This window comes from Neofelis nebulosa, chromosome 10, assembly GCF_028018385.1.
Source record: "Neofelis nebulosa isolate mNeoNeb1 chromosome 10, mNeoNeb1.pri, whole genome shotgun sequence".
NCBI lineage: Eukaryota > Metazoa > Chordata > Mammalia > Carnivora > Felidae > Neofelis > Neofelis nebulosa.
In genome coordinates this window covers 59,488,271-59,506,412 of record NC_080791.1, presented here as the reverse complement: position 1 = coordinate 59,506,412, position 18,142 = coordinate 59,488,271, and the positions used below count along the sequence as shown (strand labels likewise).

The 18,142-nt window shown below is 49.0% G+C and overlaps 1 protein-coding gene across 2 annotated transcripts in view; it reads right to left on the bottom strand.

Annotated features, from left to right (window-relative positions):
* Positions 1–297: 297 nt before the first annotated feature.
* The window catches only part of CLPB (ClpB family mitochondrial disaggregase), a 143,494-nt gene continuing 125,649 nt past the window's right edge, over positions 298–18,142 (bottom strand). For both annotated transcript variants that reach the window (XM_058687880.1, XM_058687881.1), the window contains 9 exons: positions 15,052–15,129; positions 13,778–13,833; positions 8,906–8,950; positions 8,181–8,342; positions 2,157–2,313; positions 1,616–1,689; positions 1,351–1,470; positions 1,021–1,125; positions 298–612 (listed from right to left, as the gene is read on the bottom strand). In XM_058687880.1, the coding sequence (XP_058543863.1) occupies positions 364–612; positions 1,021–1,125; positions 1,351–1,470; positions 1,616–1,689; positions 2,157–2,313; positions 8,181–8,342; positions 8,906–8,950; positions 13,778–13,833; positions 15,052–15,129 (1,046 nt within the window). In that variant the 3' untranslated portion in view covers positions 298–363. The remainder of the gene's footprint in view (positions 613–1,020; positions 1,126–1,350; positions 1,471–1,615; positions 1,690–2,156; positions 2,314–8,180; positions 8,343–8,905; positions 8,951–13,777; positions 13,834–15,051; positions 15,130–18,142) is intronic.

The following is an 18,142-nucleotide window of genomic DNA, read 5'->3' as shown; positions in this document are numbered from 1 at the left end:
TTCTGAGCTTCCTCGGACCGTGATAAAGTTCCAGAGAGTATACAGGCCATGGGGATCATGCTGAAGGATAGAGAAAAGGGACCTCCTTCTCCTCCCTGCTCTGAAGAGGGTGGGAAGACAGCCCCTCTCCTGGGGACCTGTTAGCAAATTTTGGGCCCATAACAAATGGTCCAGGGGAAGGCAAAACCCCTATTTTTGATTTTGAGGCTAAGGAGGGGTCTTCCTGTGGCTGTGGAGGTAAACAGGCCTTAGGCTGGGTGGAGACGAGGTAAAGGGCATGAGGGGAAGATAGGGCGGTTGCCATGCCACAGCCGAGGGGCCTTTATTGGATGTTGAGGGCATGTATAGGTAGGTAAGTAGAAGCTAGAGACTGTGGCACATCTTCTCAGGGTGTAGCGGTGCCCGGATGTCCAGTTTGTGGGTCTTGCTGTCCTTGTCGATGATCTCCAGCCGCAGCTTGGGTGGACGCTTCTCAGCCTGAGGTGAGGGCAGTTCAGGGCTCTTGAGCAGCTGCTTGTCTGAGTCCTCCACAGTGATACGCAGAGTACAGCCCCCTGGCAGCAGATCCTGTTCATAGGCGGCTGCCAGCTGGTTCACCACACGGCGTTCTACCTGCAGGTGACAGGTGAAGTGGTCGTCACCGCTGTGGCCTGGGCTAGCATGTGGCCTGAGCCTGGAGCCCAGGCTCCATCACTTACTGCTAGGGCAAGTCAGAAACCTCTGAGCTTCAGTTTCCCTCTGCAGAGTGGGGCTAAAAACACACAGTTTAAAGGACTATGCTAAAGACTCAGGGGTGTCAATTTCTGAGGTTCCCAGCTCAGTTCCTCACTCCTAGCAGGGATTCATACCCGGTTATCTTTCAGGACAGGGGTTTTACTTGATCATCTTCTGGTTTTGGTTCTGAAGGGGCATCTGCTCTGGGTATGAACTATTCCAGGTTGGGAGCCCAGGGGCTGGGTCTGGGGGCCCTGGGGTGGGAAGTGTAGAGGTGCCTTACTTCTCTAAGGATCCTGTGCTCACCTCATGCTTGATGGAGCGGGCGCCATAGTGCACATTGTAGCCGTCGACCAACACGTCTGCCACCTCGCGGTCCCAGAGCAGCGTGATATTGTGCCTTTGCTTGGCCTGAGACAGGTCAGATAGGAGCGTGCCTGCATGTGGCCCAGTGCTTTCCATCTCTCACCACTCTGGCCTGAGGCCTGGGCCTGTGAATGACTGTGTGCCCCTAAGGCCACTGACCCACACCACTGTTCTCCAAGCCTCTAGGAAGGGGGTGCTCCCAACCCTGTGTTCCCCAATTTCCAACAGGCAGATGACCCATCCCCACCCATAGGCAGTTCCTATTCTTACTCTCTTGGCCCAGAAGTTCAGTTCCTTGTTGACAAGTTGGATGAGCTCCGAGTGGCAGAAGGGGAGGAAATAGACAATCTCATTGATTCGTCCTAGAAACTCGTCCCTCCGGAAATGAGCCTGTAGGGCCAGGTTAGGGGTGGGGTGAGCTCTGTGACCCAGAAGGGGTAAAGGGAATTACTGGACCCCAAAGGGGAAGACAGAGAGATGGTTAAGGGGGATCTTCTCACCCAAGACTCCAATAGGAAGGACAAAGACCTCTTACTTTCAGGATGGGGCGAATCACATTCTCCTTGAAGTTCTTTGAGATGGTAATCTTGTCATTAATCTGGACATCCCCTGTGGAAAAAGAATCATAAATTGCCTACTCCCCACACCTAGGGAGCTTTGGGAACTGTGCCTGCCTCGTGGCCCCATTTATGAAAAGAGATCTGGTCCTGCCCCTGATGGTCTGTGTGATCCTGGTCAGGGTCTCAGGCTCTCTATGCCTTGGCCTGCTCTCCACCTGAATATTGAGAGGGTTAGAACTGGGCACTTTCTGAGGCCCTTCCATCTCTATGTGCTACAAATCCAAAGCTCAGGATTCCTTAGGGTAGGAGTTGTGTGAGGGAGGAACAGAGGGGGAGAAGAGTCAGGACAAGACTTGAGTTCTGACTTGGAAGAGGGGTTGGAGGGTTCACTTCCAAATAGAAAGATGACAGATGTGGCCTCCTGCTTGATGTCATCCTCCACCTCCTGGGGAAGAGATGTGCTGGTGGTCTGGGCACCTGCTCAACTGCCCAGACAGCTCAGGCTGTGTGCCATACCAAGGTTATCAGCAAGACGGTTATGGCTCATCTCCAAAGCCTCCTGCCGCAGCTGTAGGGCATGCTGTGCGATCTCATCACTGGCCACATTGGAGGTCATGATGAAGATGGCATCCTTGCAGTCGATGGTCTTCCCTTTTCCATCCGTCAGCCGGCCCTGGGAAAGAACAGTGACTCCATGTTCATGGAGGGTTAAGCCTGACTACCTCTTCCAGAAGTTCTCTCTAGAACCCTCAGCTGCTCCCTCCTCCCAGTTCTCTGAACACTATTCTCACACCTAGGCTGCAGTGCTCACTGCCCTGGGCTGCAACCACTCCACCTGTTGAGAGTGACTTCAGGCAATATTGCACCTCTGTTTGTCATCAGTAAGGGCCCTTGATTCATCTCTGGCACCCTGGAAGTCAGCCTGATTAAACATGCATTTATCCAACACACTTCCTTGGTGGCCCAGTCCGGGCCAGGCTCGAGGCTCACCGCACCTTTGACACTGTCCTCCTTAAGAGAAGAAATGCCACTCAAGAAACCAGCAATGACAATTCAGTGAGTTAAGTGGTATAAGGTCACTGTAGGAGTTCAGAGGAGGGTATTTTATAGGGCCACTGTGAAGACTAATATGGTCATGTTGGTTAAAAACCCTTAGTTAACCAAACTATGCAAATGTCCTGAACTGTTATTATGACAGCAGACAATATACATTTGCTGTATCAAAATGAATGACATGAACTGAAACCAGTATAATCTCTGCATCTTTATTTATTTTTTTAATTTTTTAATGTTTATTGGTTTTTGAGAGAGAGACAGACAGACAGTGCAAGCAGGGGAGGGGCAGAGAGAGAGGGAGACACAGAAACCAAAGCAGTCTTCAGGCTCTGAGCTATCAGCACAGAGCCTGATGCGGGGCTCAAACTCACAAACAGTGAGATCACGACCTGAGCCAAAGTCAGATGCTTAACTGACTGAGTCCCCAAATCTCTCCATCTTTAAAGCCATCCTTTTGCCTGACAGAGAGGAAGAGAAAACAAGGCTCCTCTTTAGCCAATGTGGGAAGTTTCCTTGGAATCTTTAGCTCTTTCTGAAGTGACACAGATGAAACCATCTATACAGGAGATAGATGCACCGAGAAAAGATACAAGAAGCTACAGTAGAAGGGACAGAACAACGAAGAAAGTATAGTTGTCTGGGGCCACTCAGTTCAAGGGCAAGAAGCTCCACCTACTCAGCAAACATCAAGGCTATGACTGTACAACAACAGCACTTTATAGTCATTTATGACAAAAGCAATGGTCAGGGCCTCGCTGAGCAGAACTGATGGGAATAACAACAGTGGACACCGATGGGGCACTTCCACATCCACTGCAGGTCTCCTGTTTAGTGCTTCCCATGTGCTCCCACACTCTTCCCACAAAGCACAAGCTCATGCCAGGCCAGAGACCATGGCTCTGGGGACAGGTCACTGACCTCAACCTGTCAGCTCCTGCCTGCCCCAGGCTCAGATGGTAACTAGTCCTCCTTTAACAATTCCCATTCCCTGGTGGTATGAACCTGACTCAGGGTCAGCCCTTGCTTCTAAAGCCAAAGCAACGGCAGACTAGCCCTAGCCCTCAGGGGCTAAAGGGGAAGAAATGTGCATTAACCTAGCACCTACTCCATGCTGGGCATGGTATCTGGTGCTTGTTAGCCTTGCTTTATATGGGTCTTTGACACAGGCCTCTCAGAAAGTGTTAGTTCCAAGGGGGTCTATTTAGAATAGATGTGCAGCTCAAGTCCTAATCACTTTCTTGTCCCTGCCTTGGGTGGGAAGAAGGGAAAGCAAGGGTGGAAGCAGATAATCTTTAGCTTTTGCCATTAGCTTCCGTATCTGTGAGTTATAGATCAACAGAATCTACCTGGGGGCAATTCTTTTTTTCCTTTTTTAACGTTTACTTACTTTTGAGAGAGACAGAGACGGAGTGCAAGCAGGGGAGGGGCAGAGAGAGAGAGGGAGACATAGAATCTGAAGCGGGCTCCAGGTTCTGAGCTGTCAGCGCAGAGCCTGACGCGGGGCTTGAATTCACGAACCATGAGATCATAACCTGAGCCGAAGTCAGATGCTCAGCCAACTGAGCCACCCAGGTACCCAGGGGCAATTGTAGTTTTGAAGACCTGTTCTGTGCGTGTGTGTGCATGTGTGTGTGTGTGTGTGTATGAAATGTGTCCAAATGTGCGCATAGGACACTGTTCACAGAGCTCAACCCCAAGGACTGAGTACACATGCTGCTATACTGGCTAGAGCAATAACCAACAGCAATTTCATTCCAGGATCAAAGCGCTGCTTCTAACTGGGCCTGTGGATGGGTCCTAGAGGGGTGACGGGAACAGGTGCAGGGTAAGACTGACCCAAAGGATGGCTTTCAGTGTTCATGTCTTCTCTTCCTCAGAGTCTTTGGCAATAGGATGTTGTCACTGGCACACCTCCCAGCAGTGACTGGGTGGGTGTGAATGCTACCCTGGGTTATAGGGGTTGCTTTCCCACTGCTTCCATCCTTGAAGGGAAGAGCAGGTTGGGCTTCTCAGGGGCCAGTCTCTTCTTGGGACTTCTTCCCTGTGCTACAGGCTCTGGGGTCATAGTCCTGCTTGGTGTTTTGGTGAGAGCATTAGGGCTCCTGCTTCTCTGGATCCAGGCTTGTGAGAACTGGGCTGGGTGAGAATGAGGGTGCTTCCTTCATGCCCCCAGACTGGATCATATGCCCCCACAACTCCCGACAACTGTAACCTTATTCTAGCTCAGCATGCACCACAGTGGGCTAAAATGCTTTTTGCTGCCAGTCTGCCCTACTCATTCATGAACACCAAGGCAGACACTGTGCATCCTGTGTCCCCTCTGCCCCACCTGAACCACATTCCCTCTGACTTTCCTGATAGGTCACAAGGCTTTGGGTTAGCCTTTTCTTCTCTGCATACTACACACCCCCTAGTTGAGAGATCTCATCCCTTCCTGTGGCTTCCATTACCCTGTCCATGCTGATGCATTCCTGAATCTCTGCTTCCAGTCCAGAATTGTACTATGCTCTAGATCTCTCCAACTGATGACTGGCCTCTCGGGACACCTCCATCTGGTCGTCGTCCCTCAGGCATCTCATTTTCAGTGATTTCAAACCTCAGCAACTCACCTTCCTCGCCAATCTGCTGCTCATCCTCCTGTGTTCCCTGCCTCAGTCAATGGCAGTAGCGGCTGTCTTGTCACCCAGGCCAGAAACCCTGCAGCTGGCCACGCCTGGCCCCTCTGTCTCCCCTCAAATTCAATCAAATCACTGAGCCCTGCATAGTCAGCCTTCTGGGAGTTCTGGCTAGCCTGTGGCTCTGCTTTAGAGAAGGCATCCTCAGCTCTACCCCGGAGGCTTCAACAGCCTCCTTGCTGCTCCCCCTCTGCCTTCCAGTCCATTCTCTCACCAATGCCTTCTCTCAGGCTAGGAAGACAGATCTTTATAAAGTAAGAACCTGGCCATGTTTCTTTCTTGCTTAAAGTCTTTAAAAGCTCCTTACAATCTAACAAGTAAACCCATACTTCATCTCCTGGGATTGTAACTGGTCCCTGACAACTTACCCACTCACCTCCACTGTTCTGTTCTCACTTCCCTTCTGTAGCCGAGCAGTGCTGAGCAGCTGCAGTTCCCTGGACAGGCCAGACGGCCTCGCGCCCCCGTGCTTCGGCACAGTAGCTGTCTGCTGCCAGCCCTTCTCCACTCGTTCGCCTAGAACCTCCTGATTTATCCTTGAAAGGTATACTATATTCCTGTTGAATTAAGTTACTTAACAGAGCATTTCCCCTGACTTTGTGGGCTCTGGGAATGGTTGGACTAAGATAAAGTCCCTGTCCACAAGGAGCCTATAAGCATAACTCTGGCTAAGTAATCTTGGATGACAGCTTTGGTCAATGGAATCAAGGATATAAATTTCAGGAATGACAGTAGGCTGGTGGGGGCTGTAGGAAGGGATTATTACCAACTCCCAAAAGGTAGTCAATGGAGTGACAGTAGCAGGGAATGGGTGGACAGGGCTTATATATGAAGGCGGTAACAAGTTCTAGGTGGTGCTGGTTGTATTTCAGTCAGCAGCTGCCTTCCCTCTTTCTGGGCCAAGGTGGTCATCAGAGGTACCTCTCCAGGGATGTCAGAAACTGTTGTGCTCATGCTCCCTGCGCTGGGCCCTCCCTTCCTGTGAATGCTTCACTGCAGATCTACCTCTCTCTTCTGGTCCTACCTGCATGGTAGTTCTTAGTGAAGCTGTAGGCTCTGAACTGGACTGCCTCGGTTCCAACCTTGGATTCTCTCTTCCCAGCTGTATGACCATGGGCAAATTACTTATCTCACTTTACTTCAGTTTCCATATCTTACACAGAGGCAGTAATAAGAACTGTCTTCATAGGGATGTTGGGAGGATCACATGAATTGATACAAGTAACTGTTTTAGACCAGTGCCTGGTACATAAAGTCAAAAATTTCAACTATTATCATATCTCCTTTCCACTTATCTACCTAGGCAGGGAGCTCCCAGAGAGAAGGTCTGGGTCTAGTCCATGGCTGTGTACTTGAATCCCATCAAGAGACTAGAATAAAGTGGGAGGTCTTACAGCACAGATGTGGGTAACTAATATATGACTTTTGAAGGACCGGCCTTTATTCCTCAGTGGGTGGTCTGGGGACAGGGAAGAGCTGGGGGGCTAGGAAGACAGCAATGAAACTAGGGCAGGGACAAGGATACTGGGCCATGTGGGGAAGGTGATGGGCAGCTATGGGGATATCTGGATCTGGGTCTTCTTGGTTTGGCACCTGGTGTGCTATTTGGTCCATGAGGAGTCCCTTCCCACACCTCATCAAGTACACTTGCGACATGGGAAGCAAAACCCCTCCTTGCTGTCCCAGAGCTGGAAGGGACTAAGTGGAAAAGTGGGCTGGACTCCATCTGGACATATATTGGTTAACATAGCCCCGGCTTGGGAGCAGAGGAGAAGCCTCATGCTCAGTTCTGCCCGGCCTCTAAAGGAAGAGATCCAATCCTCCTATGATAAGCTCTCCCTCCCCTGCTTGAGGTAAGGAATGGCACAGAGTAGGAGAACTGGGGCTCTGGAATCAAATGTATCTGTGGCCCAAACCTGGATCCTCTGTATAATAGCTCCATGGCCTCAGGCAAGTCATTTATAACCTCTCTGAACTTCAGTTTCTTCTTCTCTAAAAAATGAGACAGCTGGGGTGCCTGGGTGGCTCAGTTGGTTGGGTGTCTGACTTCGGCTCAGGTCATGATCTCATGGTCCATAAGTTTAAGCCCCGCGTCGGGCTCTGTGCTGACAGCTCGGAGCCTGGAGCCTACTTCAGATTCTACGCCTTCCCTTCTCTCTGCCCCTCTCATGCTCATGCTCTGTCTCTGTTTCTCAATAATATTAAAAAAAATTTTTTTTAATTAGAAAAAATAATAAATAAATAAAAAATGAGACAGCTTTCACTGCCTGGCTATTGTGATGATTAGCGGTGACGTTGTTAGCACAAGCCTAGTACACAGAATGTACTGAAAAGCAGAGTTCTTATTTAGAGCTTACCCTACCAGAAGGAGGTTATCTAATTTGTGGTGAGCCTGGAACTCCTTGGAAGAAAAGGGCTTCACAAGCCAGAAAGGTTCTTGGAGCTTATCTTGGATACAGCCTCCTTCTTTGTCACATGAGGTCCCTGATGCCTAGAGATGGAGCAGAGGGGGAACTAAAAATTCATGTGTCTCTGTCTTGGTACCTCTGCTCCATGTCTCTCTAGAAGGCAGTCTGGGCAGCCAGAAAATGTCAATCCTTGGGTAGTACTACTGGTCTGTCCTCAAGTGCCCAGCCCAGGCCCTGATCCAGAAAGGGGGCAAAGCATCATTTGCTAAGTGACTGAATACACATGGGGGCAAAGTGGCAAGTAAAGAGATCAGACAAGCCTCTGGGCCCTTGATTCTTGATTCACAGCACCCCATACTTCTGGGGTCCCCTCCTCCATCCCAGCCCAAAGTCACTTTCACCTCATCAAACAGCTGCAGCATGATAGTAAGCACATCTGGATGGGCCTTGTCCACTTCATCGAAGAGCACCACAGCATTGGGACACTGTTTCAGCTTCTTGGTCAGCTGGCCACCTTCTTCGTGGCCAATGTAGCCTGGTGGGGACCCGATAAACTTGGCCACCTGGAGGAAGGAAGGAAACATATTGAAAAAGCCTTTCTATGCTTTTAGTTTCCGATATGGGCACACACAGGAAAATGGCTTTATTCATTAAGACTGCCTGTGTCAAGAGGCACCTGGGTGACTCAGTTGGTTAAGCGTCTGACTCTTGATTTTCGGCTCAGGTCATGATCTCACAATTTGTTAAGTCTGAGCCCCACGTTGGGATCCATGCTGACAGCATGGAGCCCACTTGGGATTCTCTCTCCCCCTCTCTCTGACTCTCCTCTGTGTGCGTGTGCACATGTACTCTTGTACACTCTCTCTCAAAATAAATACATAAACTTAAAAAAAAAAGACTGCACGTGTCAACAGGGACAGTCAGGCTTTCTCCTGGGGTGGCAGGAATCCTGCTGTAATGAGAGAGCAGACAGATCTTCTTTATGCTTGTTTTTCAGAGCAAGTCTGATACAAAACAGATCAGTGATCCTGCTGCACACATATGCCCCCAAAGGACAAATCCCAAGGCAGAATCATGTTGATTGACAGATCCACCAAACCACATTTTACCAAGGACTCTCACTCACCTCATGCCGCTCCTGGAACTCAGACATGTCCAGCCTGATGAAGCCCTGTGTGGAAACAAGCAGGAGTCCATTTGGAGGCAGGAAGGCAGAGGGAAGGGTTAAGGAGAAGAGCTGCTCAAATAGGCCCTAGGGTTTCAGACCACACCAACCAAGATCTTCTACCCCATTCTCACCATAGTGGGTTTCTGTTCACTCCTCCCCCACATGATTCCCCCCCCCCCCCATTCGCTACCTTAATAAACCTAAGTCGTGTCCCTGCCCTTCTAAATCTGGCTCAGAATGTCTTTTTCAGGCTTCTACTGGTCTGATTACCGTATCACCCACCTTCCCACCCATCCCACATTTCCTGAGGGCATCTTGTGTGTGCTGGGCACTGGAGCTACAGCTGTGAACAAGTCTTGGTCTCCGTCCTCAAGGAGAACACCTCAAGTGGGGGCAGACATACATGGACAAATTCGGTTACCATCAGTGTGGACCATGATGAGAAGGAAGGGTACAATAAATACCCAGACAGCTCCATGGTGCCCTCAGCTGTGCAGGTCTTTATAGGGACATGCCCCTTTGTTTTAGTTTTCTTTTATGTTAAGAAATCTTTTAATTTATTTAACAGCTATCCATATGGCAGCTTACAGCCCCTCTCTCTCCACCACTGGGCCTAGGAGTGATCTGCAGGGAACCTCTGGGGTGAGGTTCAACTATGATTAGCCTCAGAGGGAGTGGATGTGTGTGTGTATGTGTATAGTATGGGATCTGTGAGTTAACACAGGCAGAGTATCCACTCCTTTTCACAACGAATTTAGGGATTTAGGGAGTGAAAAGGGCATTCACAGGTAGCCTGTCTCTCTACTCGCAGCCTGGGTGTCCCAGGTTCCTCTCCTAGTGGCACATGCTTCCACCTTAGAAAGTGCACTCACTGAATATGCTTCTTCCGAGGGCTGGAGATGACAGGGTGCCAGGAGCCTAGAGGGAGGTAGCTATTTATGTCTGAAATCCAGGCCACATTCTAGCTCAGCTGCCGGTCAGAAATTCACTCGGTGACGTAGTTTTTCTCTGTTCTGTTCACTCTGTACCAGAGGTAGAGGGCAGCAGAAGAGCCTTTGCAGGGCCTTGGTTTCCAGTCCCAGTTTGGCCACTGTCCGTGTGGCACTGGGCATGCTGCCCCCCTCCCCCTTTTTGAACTGCAGCTTCTTCCTATGTAACACAGGCCCTGTTTCCTCTCCCTGGCTCACCAGAGGCCTGAGGAGAGACCTAACCCAAGAGGTAGAGGAGGACTGGAGAAGTAGTAAGGCAATGTGGAGGTGACCACTGCTATCCGAGAACATGGGGCATTAGCCAGAAAACATTTTCAGAGGGTCCAAGGCAGCTCAGCCAAGAGAAACACAGACTTGAGGAAGAATGGGAGGACAGACATGAAGAAGCCGGGAGTGTTTCCCAGAGGGAGCAAAGCATTGGAACCCATGAGATGGGTATCTAATGATAATAGCTGACAGTCACTGTGTGCTAAGTACCTGGCAATGTTCTAAGCCAGCTGCTCTACAGGGCTCAGAACATGTACAAGTCTGTAAGGTAAGTATTCTTATCATCCCCACTTTTCAGAGGAGAAGACTGAATCACAGATTAATGTAACTTGACCAAGGTCACTCAGGTTTGACAATTTAGCTCCAAGTCTGTGCTCTTAGCCACTAAACTCTACTGCCTCCTATTTCCTGCTCTGTCAATCAGCAGGGCTCTTGGCAGTCTTCATCTAAAGAATCCTGAGCTTTGTGCCGATGTCAATTGTCCCAGGATCCAGAAGTATAGGCTCTACTGCTCACTTATGTCAAATAATGTGGGTTCTCATCCTAGTTCTCCCACTGATTTGCGAAGTAACTTTGAACAAGTTTCAGGGCTTGAGTTTCTTGGCTTGAATACTTTTGGTTTCACATGATCTTAGTTTAGGATGAAGTGAGGCAACAATTATGACAGTAATATCCAACATGTACTGATTGATTACTACATGATAATGAAGGTGTCTAGCGTTTTACATTATTATTTCAATTAACTTTCACAGTAATCTAATGAGATAGGCACCATTATTGGACCCATTTTATAGATGAGAAAACTGATGCAAACAGAGATCCCAGCAAACTCCAGAGTAGCTTAGAATTGGGGTTTGAACCCAGGCAGGTGGACTACCCTTGATTCCAATAAAGAAATTATAAAATTGTACAAATGAGACCTTGTGAGGCAACCAGGTCCAAAGGTACCAGTGGCCTCTTCCAATGAGGAAACTAAGGATCACAAAGCCAGAATTTAAATTCAAGCCACCAACTCCCAGGCCAGCATGCATTTCATTTAGTCAGCCCTACTCTACCCTTTTTATGACATGACACTTCCATAAATCATTCCTTGGGTCCTGTTGGTGTTGGGTACAGTTTAAGACTCTTGGATTTTGAAGGTAGGTCTCAAACTTGCCTGTTATATGGCCAGAAAATGTCTCTACTAAACACAGACTCTGAGGTGAGCTGGCCCACGGGCTGGTACAAGTAGGAGTTTTATGGAAGCACCGCCTAGGATTTTAAAATTAGGGGCGCCTGGCTGGCTCAGTCAGTACAGCGTATGACTCTTGACCTTAGGATCTTGAGCTCAAGCCCCATACTGGGTGTGGGGCCTACTTAAAAAACAACAAAATAAATAAAATGAAAATTAAATACAGAGACAGTTGTTCTGGGCTTCTCATGCCTCTCATCTCCCTATGTGACGTGGGGACAAACTGACAAGTTTACAATCTAGTCTCCTACTGTAGCTGAGAACAACTGTATTGAGAGAAGAGATGAGAGACTGGATTCTGATTTTACCTCCTCCCCTCAAAATGAACTTGGACAAGCCCTTACATGTTGCAGGATCTCAGTCTTCTCATCTGAAAAGTGGATCTAATTTAGCATCGCAAGATCAAATAAGACAGCTGATGGGGTAGTGCTGCAGAAAGTACCAGATGATGAATAAACATGAGACAAGGGATCAGGCACTTACTTAAATGTGCCAGAGCCTGAGCTCACTGTGACTCCTATTACCTCACTGCATGCTCACAACCATCTTAGACACAGGATTGGACAGCTTCACTTTGAGGCAAGAGAGCTCAAACTTGGAGGGGTTAAGTAACCCACCTAAGGTCAGGAGAAAGGAGAACTGGAGCCTGTACTGAGGAATGGCTGGCTCCAGGGCCCTGACTGCCCAGCCCACTGCCTCCAAGGGGTGACGGTGTACTGCAGAATGCCATAACCATGCTTCTAGGAGCCCCCGCACTGGTGTCAGTCTGCCCCTCATTCAGATGCTCCAACTGAAAAATGACTTGAATCATCAGTCTCTTAGCAAGCCCCGCCTGCCTCCTACACCAGCAAATCAGACCATGCTTTCCCTTCTTCCACTGTGTATGAAGACATATTAAGACAGCTTGGATAAGGAGATTATAATCTGTAATTAAATATTAACCTTTCTGACAGTATTAAAATTAAACCACTCAGAATTCTTCATCCCTAATCAGGTGGTTCCTGCCCGTAACTGTATCTTCCCTAATAGTCCTGCTAGTTTATGGCTCTTTCCAGAGTGCTAATTGTTTCAATCGCTGCCAACCTGATGAATTGTCTTAAAAATGCTATTTTGGTTGCAGTATGTTAGCATGCTGTGTGCTGCTTCTTGCCTACTGCCTGTCAAGTGGGTCTGCTTTGGGTTTGGTTGAGGCAGAGCACAGCTACTGGCAGAGCCAGGAAGGCTTAGGAGCCTTTAGCCAGTTATCAGGCAGACGGGGGCCAGGGATGTGGCTCAACAGGACACAGCCTGAGCTACCTTGTTTCTGTGGTGCCAGGCCCTCAGGGAGGTGGCAAAGGGGTGGTGAGGCCAGAAGCAGGAGGAAAGGTGGCCAGGACTCTGCTGCTGCGGCAGTTTGGCTGGCAGAGGCCTGAGCAATTCCTCATTGCCTCAGCTGCAGAGGTCTTCCATAGAAATTAGGCGAGGGCATCTGGGGTCATGGACAATCTCAGGTGGTGAGCAGGGGGACTTTAGCTTCCACAATGGAAAGACTGGTGGAAAGAAGAATGTCTGGCTTTAGTTGAAATGTTTCTACAATCTCCAAGGATGGATCTCTTGGATGTTTCTCTCTGCGTGAAAACATTTACAGTCTGCCTAGAGGGTGCCTGGGTGGCTCAGTTGGTTAAGTCTGCCTAGAAAGTCAAATTAAGCAGGTCTTGGAAAGCCAGAGTCTGAATAAATATGGGACAGGGACAGCCTTCTCCTATGAAGAGTCCGTGGGCTTTGAGTCATGGGGCAAAGGGGACTATGACCACACCACAGGTTAGGGCATAAGAAATCATGTTTAAAAGCTCATATACAATGGAGAGAAGCAATAAGGCAACTTCTCATTCTTGTTTTCTTCTATAGGCCCCAAGACTCTAGCATGGCCTTGATGCACTAGACAGTAACATTATGTTTCTAAAGCTGTTTCCTTGTTCGGCCTGAGTTCCTCAGGTAAGGGAAAGTGTCCTAAATGCTGAGTTATTAGAATCTATTACAGTACCTGGCCAAAGTAGATGCCTGAAAATGTATGGATGAATCTCAGTGGGTTCTCCCAAATGCCCCAGGAAGCAGGCAGGGCAAGGATTATTTTGCCCATTTCATAGACTAATAAATGGAGGCACAAGGAGATTGGATAACTTGCCCAAACTCCTGGAATATTTGGTAGCCAAGTTGGGGGCCAGAGCTGAGGCCTGCTTCCTGGGTCAGGGCCCATCTTTTTGATTCACTATTGACAGATTCAGAGAGCCTAGAATTTTGGAGGCTAGCAGTAATGGCGAGGTTTCTATGGCCTGCACCTCTGGCCCAGATCCTGGCCCTTACCTTTTTGGCATCTTTGTGCATATATTTGGCTGTTTGCTTGGCCAGCTCTGTCTTTCCTAGTAAGACGGAAGGAAGAGGTGTTGGGTTAGGACCAGATGACTATCTCCTGGAATGAAAGAGTATTAGAAATGCATGGACACTGGAAATAATGTATTTTATGGGTGGGAACACTGAGGCTCAGAGAAGGTCGGTGACTCTCCCAATGTCACTGGGAGAATTAGAGGTGGTGCTGAGACCAGAATCAAAGTGCGTTGCATCTTGATTTTTCTGTGGCTGGAGACTGAGACTTTTTCTCTATAGCAGCATCCTAACAGTGGGAGGTTGACACTTATAATCCAGAGCCAACTTATCCTTTGAAGCCCAGTGCAAACCTTGCCTCTGACAGGAGCACCCTGACTTCCTGGTCACTGCACTGCATCTCTTTGGACACTCATGGTCTTGCCATCCAGCCAGGCCCTGGAGCCATAGGCCAAACAGAGGCTGGGAGAGGATAAAGAATACCTCTCCTTAGCTTCACAGCCTTTCTTTGTAACATAAAGAAGCAATGACAATACCAAAGCGGTGGCTCTAAGGGCCATTTGGTATGATGGCCAAACCTTTGGAAGTCACTGTCTAGTATAGGAAATCAAGTTCTACAGTATCATGGTGAGGTGGCAGTAATCTACATCTGGGGGAGAGCTAGGCCCATGAAGATGCTGAGAGGGGAAGAAGAGACAACAAATGCATGAAACTCCCCAAAAAGACAATGGTGGGAGGTGGTGGTGCAGGTCAGGGGTCTGTGAGGGTGGAGAGTGAGGGAGTGAGAATGCCTCAGATAATCCAGCCCAACTGGCTAGAAAAATACCAAACCCATTTGACTGAAACCAATTTTGCTATGCACCCCACACTGTGTTGGCCACCAGGGGCTTTCTTTAGCTTGCTAGAAGGTTATGTCCCAAGTTGTACTAATAAATAAGGTTGGTGTGCTGGGCAGTGGAGGTGGTTCAACTGTTCCCAAAGGGCAGCCTCTGGGGATGCAGAGTGGCTGGACCAGGGCTAACAGACCCCAAAGGGCCTGGTTGTCCAGGTGCATCAGGCCCTATACCACAGCTTCCGGAGGGAGGGGCATCATTCCAGCTGTTCCTAATGTGACAGACAACCCTCTTTCTGGCTCTGTAATTTGGAGGCAGTTGTTTTGAGAGCTGGAGTTCAGAAGTGGGCTGTGTGACCCTGGCCCACAGCAGCTGGGGCTCCCTCAGCACTCCTTCCCTACTTGCCGTTCTGCTCCCAGTTACCTATTCCAGATGATCCCAAAAAGAGGAAGACCAGAGGGTGTTCTTCATCGTACCAGCCATTCTCCTTCCTCCGGATCGCTAGGGCCAAACACACAAGACGGGGGGGACAGTGAGGGAGGCAGATAAATCAATGACACAAAAGGCAGGATAATTATCACTAAGTATACAATATGTTTTACTGCTCTGCGCCCACTCAAAGTCCTCACTACCATTAGTGCTGCCTAATCTGATTAGCTGGCAAGGCCCCTAGAGACACCTAATCAGGTTAGCATGGATTTGGAAAGCTGCCCAGAGCAGATTTCGGATAAAGTTTTCCAGGATGAGCACTCAGCGTTGCCAGGGAAACTGAAAGGCGGGTGGATGGTGAATGGAGGTGAAGGGGGCAGGGGGCTGGTGAAGGAGAACTGGAGAGGAACTTTAGCTCTCAGAGGGCTGGTTCCACTTCTACTCACGACTGGTGGGAGACTGAGCCTGCCTCCTATGCAAATGCAAGAGACAGAAGCCCATGTCAGGCCCTGAGTGATCTGGGGTATGAGCTCTGGGCTCTTTCCCACTTGGAGAAACCAAGACCTAGTCTGCTGTCTGGAAGTATAGCCAAATGTACTTTCTGGAATCCAATCAAGGGTAGTGCGGAGCTCAGGGCACAGAGGGGTGGACCACATGGTTGGCACTGTCACTAACCACGACCTCCATCAGGGAGAAATGGTGCGGGAGTGGGACAGGTATGTCCCAAGTTCCCTGGGAGTTCAGCTCTGCCAGAGTGAGACCTGACCTCCCCTCTTTATTTTTTATTGAAAAAAAATTTTTTTCCCAATGTTTTTGACAGAGAGAGAGACAGAGCATGAGCAGGGGAGGGGCAGAGAGAGAGGGAGACACAGAATCCGAAACAGGCTCCAGGCTCTGAGTTGTCAGCACAGAGCCCGATGCAGGACTGGAACTCACAGACCGCGAGATCATGACCTGAGCCGAAGTCGGACGCTCAACCGACTGAGCCACCCAGGCACCCCATGACCTCCCCTCCTTAGGAGGAAGTATATAATCAAAGGCTGTGCATTCAAGGTGAGGAAATTAAGTGTCCAACTACAGAGTGGGAGAATCAGGCTCCAGAAGCATCACTCAAGTATAAGAGCAGGGGGCAGAATGAGGCAGAGCCATTAGAAAAAGAACCATTTATTGGACAAGCTATCTGCCAGGCACAACTAGAAAAACTGTCAACATTTTTTTATTACTCAAGACCCACACAAACACCCTGAGAAGTAAAGTATTATTCTTAACTCCATTATACTGAGCAGGAAACTGAGGCCAGAGATAAAGAGATTTGATCGTCACGTCACATAACTGGTAGATTATTACTAGTTGGTATAGATGGTAGAGTTACTTCTCTCTCTAAACAGGTTTTCTTTTTTTTTTGCTCACATATGGCTGCTTTTAAAAAAGTATCCATTCGGACTGCATTAATGGGAACGTGGCAGTCAGAAGATAGAAGGGGACAGAGGACTGTGCAGGGCTGGTCTACAGATGGAACAACATGTATGCTCTGGTGCTCAGAGTGTCAGGGGGAGATTAACAAAGGGATATATGTCAGAAGACAAGGCCTTGAAAACAAGTCAACTGAGAAAGAGTTGATGGTCTTAGGGAAGTGTCTGCTGGTCCTGAGGTACAAAGATCCTGTGTGGTACAATCTGTGGCTGGGTTTCAAAGAAGTAGCTACACAGATCAGGGAAGGCTTTCTAGAAGAAGTAGGACTAATAAGGGATCATGAAGGCCAGGAAGGATCCGAAGGGGCAAAGGTGGCCGGCAAGACACAGATGGAGAAACAGGAATGAACATGAGTAGTTGTGTGTGGGATCAGCTTACCGTCTCAAATACCTGCCATAGCACTTCAGGTCTTTGCTGTGGTCTTTCTCAACTCAATCTCTAATGTTGCTACCTAAAGAACTTTCTAGTTCTGGCCTCAGCAGGAACAGATGGAAGTGCAACCTCTTGGGAGACGCTCTCTGTGAATCATGAGGGGGGCCTGAGAAAACACTCAAGTCTAGCTTCTCTAAACTAACTGACCCAGCCCTATGGAAGGCTTGGTTCTCAGGGGAATCCACTGGCCTCACAGATACCTGAAGGCTGGGAATGACAAGGGGCAGCCCAAGCCTGGCTGAGAGGGAGTCCCCAGTGTCCTGACAGAAATAAGAACCTGTGGGTGGGGGCTTTGGGGGACGTAGAGATACAAGATGGCAAAGGTTAGACTGTGAACATGATGTGTGGATGTGTTTTGGGGCAGCGGTGAGGCAGGGGTCATCTGAAAGGAGTCACATTCTTTAAAAAGTTGGGTGAATTGAGAGTGTAGGCTGAAAAGAAGCTGAGCATGAACTGGGTTCAGGCTTCTTGGGGTTTTGGGGGGAGAGAGAAGTGCCCAGGCATCACTTAGACAGGTGGCCTAGGGGAATTTGGGATCCTCCAGGTGTCATGAATCTGAGGTTCTGATCTTGATTTCTCTTTCAGGAAAGCTTCCAGATCACCGAGAGTTGCACATTGCTGGGCTATGCAGTTCAAAAGCGCCATGGAGAAGGTGGAATTGGATTATGCCTGGGGCCATCTTTTCCCCTTCTTTTCTAATAATGCACCTGGGAGAGAGCTCTTTATAATGCCAGGCAGACTGCACTGCACAGCTGTCCCTGGCCAATTCTGCCAGACCCAGGGCATGGATCTGGGGTGGGCTTGATCTGGTCCCCCTGTGAAACAGGCGAAATGCCAACCATTAAACAATTACAACTCTGGATATTTCTAATAATATCTGAAGAGAAAAACGACCAAGCAGATGGAGTCCGACAGAATGAAAAATGGAAGCAGCTAGGAAAGACTGAGGAAGGCAGGCCTCAGGGTGTGTGGTTGGCAGGGTGGCTGATGACCATGGCTGGTCCTGTTGGGCTGGGGCAGAGGCTGGGACAGAGACCCTGATGGGCCACTTGAGATGTGCCATAGGTATCGATGTTCTCACTGTGGACCAGCAATAGCAACTTACTCTGCTAGCACTTTCCAGTGTATCAACAACTTGCATAGACATAACTTCATTTGAGCCTCATTATGACAAAGCAGG